This window comes from Octopus bimaculoides, chromosome 20, assembly GCF_001194135.2.
Source record: "Octopus bimaculoides isolate UCB-OBI-ISO-001 chromosome 20, ASM119413v2, whole genome shotgun sequence".
NCBI lineage: Eukaryota > Metazoa > Mollusca > Cephalopoda > Octopoda > Octopodidae > Octopus > Octopus bimaculoides.
In genome coordinates, this window is record NC_069000.1 from 18,564,199 (window position 1) to 18,573,802 (window position 9,604).

The window sequence follows — 9,604 nt, forward strand, 5'->3', positions numbered from 1 at the left end:
ATATATATATATGGAGAGAGAGAGAGAGAGAGAGATCAAAACAGTTTAATTCAAATTTGTTGGTACTCTTGAGTTTCAAGTGTGATGCTAGTTGTCAGCCATTTTGAATTTGATTGACAGAAGTTTATTGTTATTACCATAAGGCGGGCTGTGAGTGGTGGAGGTGGGTTACGCGGTGTTGTGGTTTGATGTTGGTATATGGTTAACAGTTAGTTGGAAAATATCACATGGTGAACAGGAAATTGATCACGTGGAGGACAGGAAATAGACCACATGGCAATTAAGAACTTGGTGAGGTTGTCGGGGAGGAAGTAGGAAGGGGAGGCATGTGCAAATATTATAGCTCTATATGTGGGTGTGTCCATATAAATGAATATGCATGTGTGCATGTGTATGCATATGCACATGTAGATGTGTGCACACATGCATGTTTGTCCAAGTGTATGTGTGTGTGTGCATGTGCACAGACATTCATGCCCATGTACAGATGCGCATGCTTACATCAATATATGCATACATGCAAAACTATATGAGCGTGTCTACTCACCCACATATAGAACTATATAATTACACATGCTGCCCCTTTCTACTTACCCCACTCCAACAACCTGACAGATTTCCTAATCATCATGTGGCCTGTTTCCTGTCTTCCACGTGGTCAATTTCCTGTTCACCATGTCATATTTTTCAACTAACTGTTACCTATATAACCACAACCAATTGCAGCCCACCTTATAGTAATAAGGATCAACTTCAGTCAGTCAAATTCAAAATAGCTGACAACTAGCATCATGCTTGAAATTCAAGAGTACCAATGAATTTGAATCAAACTGTTTTGATCCATACATGAAGAGAACATATGGTAGTTTTGCTGGGTCTGTTGCTTGAAAAAAGTGCTTTAATTGATCTGTACACCATTTAAAGTTAATATACATATATGTGTATGCCTGTGTGTGTGTGTCTGTGTACATGAGAGAACCTGTGGAAGAAGTAGACCCAGGAAGATCTTGGAAAGACCTGGCAAATCAAGTGAGACTCTCACTGTGGCCTATGCCAGTGCAGCATAACCAGCCCGTCTAAGAGTACCCTTCAATCATTGGGCAATAAACTGCACTTGCGAAGACCTGTTGAGTCAAGTGAAGTCATTGTCGTCGCTGATGACAGTACTGCCTGATTTGCACCTGTGCTGGTGGCATGTGAAAAGCACCATTTGAGTGTGAACGTTGCCAGTGCCACCTGACTGGTCCCATGCCGGTGGTACGGAAAAAGCACCATTCGAGAGTGGTTGTTGCCAGTGTTGCTTGACTGGCTCCTGTGCCAGTGGCACGTAAAAAGCACTATTCAAGCGTGGTCAATGCCAGTACTGCTTGACTGGCCCTCGTGCTGGTGGCATGTAAAAAGCACCCACTACACTCTTGGAGTGGTTGGCATTAGGAAGGGCATTCAGCTGTAGAAACTTTGTTAGATCAGATTGGCGCCTGGTGCAGCCTTCTGGCTCACCAGCCATCAGTCAAACTGTCCAACCCATGCCAGCTTGAAAAGCAGATGATGACAACGACGACGATGATGATGATATATATATATATATATATATATATGCATATTCACACATATATATATATATATATACATGATACAAGCATATTATGTATGTACACACATACACACACACACACACAGAGGCATACACATGTATATTAACTTTAAATGGTGTACAGATCAATTAAAGCACTTTTTTTCAAGCAACAGACCCAGCAAAACTACCATATGTATCAGTAGTTATTTACAAAGCAAGGCAAGGCAAGGACAAAAGGTGCTGTCACTACTCGTGACAAAAATCGGGTGACTAGCTTGCTGTAAATGTAATATAATTAACTTCAATTCAAACAATGCTTTCTCAAGTGTAAGTTATGTATAATTTTAGCTTTTTCACTGATGTTGCCTCTCTGTTTTGTTGGAATTTTACATGCTTAATTGCCATACTACTATAGGAAATAGAGCTTTCTACAAATCTGAACACTCACATAGTTGGAGAACTGGCTGAATTGGACTTGTGTTGTGTTCAAATTCAAAAACTGTATATGAGGGATTATTTTCAGCTTTTGTTGTGCAGTATCATCAGACCATTATTTTGGAATATTTTGCTTCCTTTATTCCAAACCTTGCACCCAGTGTTCAAATCATATGAGAGTTACCTTCACCTTTCATACTCCTGGGATCAATAAATAAATACCAGTCAAGTACTCTGGGTAGCTCTTCATTTTTTTGTGTCTGTCTGTTACTTTCTTTCATAATTAGCTCCTAGTTAGTTGACAAGTGGTGTTTTCAGAAACTTTTCTTTCCATTAAACGAGAGAACATAACTGGTTTCTTTAGGTGCTAATTCTTTTTTTATTTGTAGTTGTAATAGTTGAACATAGAACCAAGTTATTAAAGACTCCCTTTGATCATGAATGACCATGGAATTGCACCCAGAAAGTTCCCCTCTGAGACACAAGTCCGGACAAGGTTGTTTATGGAAGACCAGTAGTCACCCATACATACCAGGCTCCCCTCTCCATGTCACTGATGTTATCCAAGGGAATAGCAAATGCTGATACAGCTTGGTACCATTAATGTTGCAACTCATGCCTACAGCTGAGTGAACTGGAGCAACGTGAAATAAAGTGTCTTGCTCAAGAATACAACATACAGCCTAACCTGGGAATTGAACACAGAACGTCACGATTGTGAGCCTAATGCCCTAACCAATGAGCCATGTGCCTTCAAGTGATTACATGGTCAGCATTTCAGTACATCATCCATAGAATTATTGTAGTCTTTCTTCAAACAAAAATGTCAACAAATAAAAAGTACACTCAAAACTTTTATATCTTTTTTTTAATCTTTTACTTGTTTTAGTCATTAGACTGCGGTCATGCTGGAGCACCACCTTGAAGAACTTTTAGTGAAATTAATCGACCCTAGTACTTATTCTGTTGGTCTTTATTTCAAACCATTAAGTCATGAAGACATAAACATATCAGCACTGGTTTTCAAGCAGTGGGGACACACACACATACACAATGGGCTTCTTTCAGTTTCTGTCAACCAAATCCACTCGCAAAACTTTGGTTGGCCCAAGGCTATAGTAGAAGACACTAGCCCAAGGTGTCATGCAGTAGGACTGAACCTGGAACCGTGTAGTTGGAAAACAAGCTTCTTACCACACAGCCACACACACACACACACACACACATATATATATATATAATGCTTGTTTAAGTGATTTTAAATGTCTTGCCCACTCACGTTTTTGGTATGCTGCTATATTTCATGTTGAGAACAATTTAGGTTTTAATAGACACAAGATGTGATCTATTTCTAGCGCATCAATTGTCCACGTTAGTGGTCGACGTTATTTTTTTAAATGTACCTTAATCCCCTGAGATTGCAGATAATATTTCTGAATCTCTTTGATTCTTTAGATGTGCTGGCCTACTGATAATTAATCGATATTAATTAATATATGAATAATTACCAGATTTTACAATAATATATAGATAGATAGATAGATAGATAGATAGATATGATTAAATAGATTTAATGACTGAGCCAACCAAATTATTATCAGGTCTTTCAGGGTCAACTTTGGCTTTTATCCCTCCAAGATCAATAAAACAAAGTACCAGTTAAGTACTGAGATTGATTTAATTGGCTACCTTCTTCCCTAAATTTTGGGTGTTGTGCTTATGTAAGAAATAATAATTCTTTCTACTATAGGCACAAGGCCTGAAACTTTGGGGGAAAGATCTAATCAATTACATCAACCCCAGCACCCAGCTGGTACTTATTTTATTAACCCAGAAAGGCTGAAAGGCAAAGTTGACCCTAACCCAGCAACATTTGAACTCAGTATCTAAAGTTGGGAGAAATGCCATTAAGCATTTTGTCCGATGTGATCACAACTTTGCCAGCTTACTGCTTTCTTCCTTATCAATATTAATGACTTATTTGCTGCTGCTTCTAACAACACACGCACTCACACTTGTAGATGGTACTGTCTTCCACACATCTATGACATTCATCAACATTCACCTCAGACACTTTATGCTAGAGCTGCACTGATTCAATGAAATATGACAAATTATCTTTCACAGCAATACAATACATACAGACATCAAAGAGACAGTGTTGCACCACAGCAAAGCTGTCAAAATCTAAACAAAATGCCTGGCCTCACTATCTTTGACATTCTCATTTAAGCTACCCACTCAAGTGTAGCAGTACTAAAACTACACCCTAAAGCCTAGGCTTTCTTTTACAGTCAAAATATACCTCAGCCATGACCAGCTGTCGACTCCCTATACACTCAAGTCCAATCTACATTGGAGTACTGCTGCAATCCACACAAATACAGTTTGGTACATCCTCAAAAAAGACCATTGATTGGTAAGCATATATTTCTCAACATCATCATCACTGTTTAACACCTATTTACCATGCTGACATGGGTTGGACAGTCTAACAGGAGTTGGTCAGCCATAGAGCTGTCCAGACTCCAGTTGTCTGATTTGGCATCGTTTCTATGGCTGGATACCCTTCCTAATGCCAACCATTTTACAGAGTGTACTGGGTGCTTCTTACATGCTACCGGTATGTGTGTTTACACAGCACAGACATGAGTGCTTTATATGTGGCACCAGCACAAGTGCATTTTACATGGCATTGGCATGAGTGCATTTTATGTGACACCAGCACAGTCACATGCTATGTGGCATTGGCACAAGTGCATTCTATGTGACACCTGCACCTGCAAAGGACAGCCTGTATGTATGGATGACTGTGATTTTATTTAGCTTGACACATCTTCTCAAGTAAAAGCAAATTTCCACAACTCCAAATCCCTAGTCATTTCTTCAGTGAGGCCCAGTATCTAAAGATCCTTCTTCACCATTTTGTCCCACGTCTTCTTGGATCTACCCCTTACACCGGTTCTAATTGTGGAGGGAACCAACACACTACAATAAGTAATTTACAGACATGTAGACTCTTTCTCTGAGCTTGAGCTATTTGTCTTTTCTTCACTCATTGTTCCCATTATGACCCATCATTCCTGGTTCCTCATTAAAACTTCTGTTTAATCCTTGCCTAATGGCAGCTGTTCAAACTAAATGTCAATATAGTTTTATTTTTCCCATTTACTTTGATATTTTATCATTTTCACCACATGACAATCCTTCATGAAAGTAAATATTGGTTTCAAATTTTGGCACAAGGCCAGCAATTTTAGGGGAGAAGTAAGTTGGTTACATTGACCCATGTATTCAACTGGTACTTATTTTATCGACTCTGATAGGATGAAAGGCCTTGGCAGAATTTGAACTAAGAATGTGAAGATGGATGAAATGCTGCTAAGCATTTTGCCAGGTTTGCTAATAATTCTTCCAATTTGCTACCTTCCATGAAAGTATATATTAATGTACAGAATGATCATGGTTTAGATCAAGAATCTGTTTGGCCAGGGCTGGACTGGAGCTAAACAACTCACCATCCTTTATTAAAGCTAATACAAATAAACACTTCAACTTACCTGTGTGCTTACTGAGATGTTTTTTCAGATGAATTCTTTGATTAAAGGCATGGTCACATTGATCACATTTGAAAGGCCGTGATGTGGGGTATTTGCGTTTGCGGGCACGTTGATCAGGACTAAGTTGGTTTTCCTTAGCCTGTTGAAGATTGCTGTTGTCTGATTTGGGTGAACAAGAACGTGTTGTCAGTGGACGGTTACGAGAGAGAGATCGCTGACCAATCAGAATCTCTGATTGTTGTGCTTGTTTGTCAGAAGTTGGTGATTTGATGAGAAGAGAAGATGATGTAGTTGACTTGTTCTTGCTGAGAGAAGGGGATGGTTTTATTGTTGGAATGTTGTTGCAACTGGACACTTTGGATGTTGCTGAAACAGTGCTACCATCTGTTGATGAGTTGCTCTGTTTTTGGCTATTACTGTCACTCAAGCCTGTTGTGTAAATGGTCGGGCATGAAGTATTGGAGCCTGAAGATGGTTCACTATGGACAGGGTAAGAGAAAGGAATAGAAAACACGGTGCCTGGCTGAAGAATAAATGATCTGCTACTACTAACAAGGTTATCAGCATTGATTTCTCTGGTCCGACAGCTTTTGCTTGTTGATGTTTCTACAAAAGGGTCTTTGTGGCACGAGGTACCACTTTCACTGTGATTTGAATCATGGGAATCGATTAAATCCTGGTTCTCGTTCTCATGTTCAACATCAATATAAATCTCACTTGGGTACTTCCGGTTCTTTGAAACAGTTTGAATTCGGTTGACACCACCAAAACCTCTGCTATGAGAATATTTCCCATAGCCAAGTTGACTGCGACTCAAATAATACTGGGTACCACTGAACATTCTTTTACGACCAATTCTCAAACTGTTATCATTTCTGTGAATACTCCTCTCTTTGAAGGCCCCTTCTGCTATGTGATGTGATGTCTCAATGTGTTGTTTTCGCTTTTTGGGAAGTACTGAACTGCAACATTGCATTTCTTGTGAGCTGACAGAACAGCCTCCTTGTTTTTTGTTGTTGTTGTTGTTGTTGTTGTTGTTGTTGTTGCTACTGTTGTTACTGTTGTTGTTGCTGCTGCTGCTGCCTTTGCTAGGAAACAGACTTAAAGATGGGTTTTCTGATAGTTCTTCATCAGTTACTTCTTGTTTGAGTGAGATAACTTCTGGTAGAACAGTCTCTTCGACTTCTTTGTTCTCCTTTTCAAGAGAGTTATTCTTGTTGGTCACACAGACTGTAGTAACACCAGTGCGACTCTCACAGACTTGCTGGTTGACATCGAAAAATATTTTGAATTTGTGGGTGAACTGTGCATGTTGTAGCATCTCCCATGCAGACAAGAAAGCCTTGGTGCATGAGGAACAGTATAACTGGCGACCAAGTGCATCTGTAACGAATAAAAGGCAATATGGTTAATGTGTTTTGCAAATAGATCTACAATTTGGTACATTTACTTATCCATTTACTTGCTTATACTTTGTCAAGTTATAGAGAGACTACACTTTGTTAAGAAGTTTAACTCTTTAGCATTTAAACTAGCGCTATATCTGGTCTTCTTTTATGCTAAAACTGACTAGATCTAACCTCTCATACCTACCCCACAAAGTAGAAGACACTTTCCAAAGGTGCCACACATTGGGACTGAACCCAGGACCAATATGGTTGAGAAGCAAACTTGTTATCATACAGCCATACCTGTGTGTGTGTGTGTGTGTGTGTGTGTGTGTGTGTGTGTGTGTGTGTGCACATATGTGTATATGAGCATGGTTGAATGTTTACATTCTATGCTTCATACAAAAGCATTGGACTAAAACCAGCGTTGTTTGTTGACATACTTTGTCAACAAAATTATCCTCAAACTTAACACTTTTAAGGACAAGTGAGATAAAAAAAAATCCATTGCTTGTAAAACAGCTGAGGGTTAGTGACAGGGAGGGCATCTAACAGTAAAGCAATACCTCAATAATGTATTCGTCCAACTTATGCTAGCATGAAAAAATGGATGTGAAACAAATGAATGATATGGTTTGGTATATCTTTGAAGTTTTTTGAACAATAGTGGTAGTGGTCCAAAGACTGCCTCATCAGAATTGCTTTTAAAAATCACACACACACACATACAGTTGGGGTTAAAGCATGGAACATTTAAAAAAAAAATTAAAATTGTTATGCCCAAGTACAATTCGATTCGATTCAAATTATAACTTTGGGCATTTAATATAAAAATTCTAATTTTCAGACTTATGTTCCAAACTTTTGACCATGACTGTACATACATACATACATGCATGTAGAATGAAGTAGTGAAAAATGACCTCTGAAGGTTGAGTCTCATGAAGGAGATGACAAAGGACTGGGATGATCAAAGATTTGTTGTGCTTCATCTAAGTAAAAATGTGGCTCATAAAGCATATTCGTTTCTACTCTAAGCAGAAGGCCTGAATTTTTGGGGGATTAGATTTACCCCAGTACGCAAGTGGTACTTAATTTATCGATCCTGAGAGGATGAAAGGCAAAGTAGACCTTGTCTCTTCTCCATGCTGGCATGGATAAGACAGTTTGACAGCTGAAGAGCTGCCTGGGCCTTATTTGTTTGTTTTGGTATAGTTTCTATGTGGAGGTGCAATGGCCCAGTGGTTAGGGCAGTGGACTCGCAGTCGTAGGATCGCGGTTTCGATTCCCAGACCGGGCGTTGTGAGTGTTTATTGAGCGAAAACACCTAAAGCACCATGAGGCTCCGGTAGGGGATGGTGGCGAACCCTGCTGTACTCTTTCACCACAACTTTCTCTCACTCTTTCTTCCTGTTTCTGTTGTACCTGTAATTCAAAAGGGTTAGCCTTGTCACACTCTGTGTCATGCTGAATTTCCCCCAAGAACTACGTTAAAGGTACACGTGTCTGTGGAGTGCTCAGCCACTTACATGTTAATTTCACGAGCAGGCTGTGCCGTTGATCGGATCAACTGGAACCCTTGTCGTCAAAACCGACGGAGTGCCAACCAACTATAGTTTCTATGGCTGGATGCCTTTCCTAATGCTAACCACTTTACATAGTATACTAGGTGCTTTTAACCTAGCACCAGCATGGGTGCTTTTATGTGGAATCGGTGTGGGTGTTCCTATATTTCACTGGTGCACCTGAGTGGCACTGGTGTGGGTGCTTGTATGTGTCACCAGACCCACGAGCCTGCAAGACAAGAACCTCTCAGCTGAACCTGGTAATGACATTTCATTACCTGGTTCAGAGCTCAATTAATTAGAAGAAAGTTAGCCTAGATGAGATGCATATAAGACATGTATATAAGGTGCTACACAGTAGAACTGAACCCAGAACTATGTGGTTGGAAAGCAAATGTCTTACCACACAACCACACTTGCATTTAGTAATTAAGCACAAACACAAAAAAAAAACCCCAACAAAAAAAGAAACAAAGCCATAAATACCTGAATTCTTTGATTTATCCCCCGTGTCGGCATCACAGTCATTCTTCTTATGATGAATGAAATTGGTAATATTCTGCAGTGGGAATTCTCGCAGACAACGCCCACATGTTAAATAATCACAATCTGAGGAAGAAGAAAAAGAAAAACCAAGTGTAAAACATAAGCAGTATCCTTCATATATCCATTCATATTGTCAACAAACTTAGTAGAGTTTTGGTAGATTTCAGTAAATGATTCTATCTATTCCCTTCCTCATGCCTCCCTCTTGTGTGAGATCGTTGCCAGTGTCCCTGGACTGGCTCTTGTGCGGGTGGCACATAAGATGTACCATCCTGAGTGTGACCGTTGCCAGTACCGCCTGACTGGCCTTGTAGGGTTTTCGAGCGAGATCGTTGCCAGTGCCCCTGGACTGGCTCTTGTGCGGGTGGCACATAAAAGACACCATTTCGAGCGTGGCCGTTTTCGTGCGGGTGACACGTAAAAGCACCCACTACACTCTCTGAGTGGTTGGCGTTAGGAAGGGCATCCAGCTGTAGAAACTCTGCCAAATTAGATTGGAGCCTGGTGTTGCCATCCGGTTGCACCAGTCCTCAG

General features: G+C 40.0%; 1 protein-coding gene across 4 annotated transcripts in view; it reads right to left on the reverse strand.

Annotated features, from left to right (window-relative positions):
• Window positions 1-9,604, reverse strand: part of LOC106876501 (zinc finger protein 93) — a 90,463-nt gene that overhangs the window by 66,681 nt on the left and 14,178 nt on the right. For all 4 annotated transcript variants that reach the window (XM_052975082.1, XM_052975081.1, XM_052975083.1 and 1 more), the window contains exons 2-3: window positions 9,011-9,133; window positions 5,572-6,954 (exon numbers count right to left, since the gene is read on the reverse strand). In XM_052975082.1, coding sequence (XP_052831042.1) covers window positions 5,572-6,954; window positions 9,011-9,133 — 1,506 coding nt within the window. The remainder of the gene's footprint in view (window positions 1-5,571; window positions 6,955-9,010; window positions 9,134-9,604) is intronic.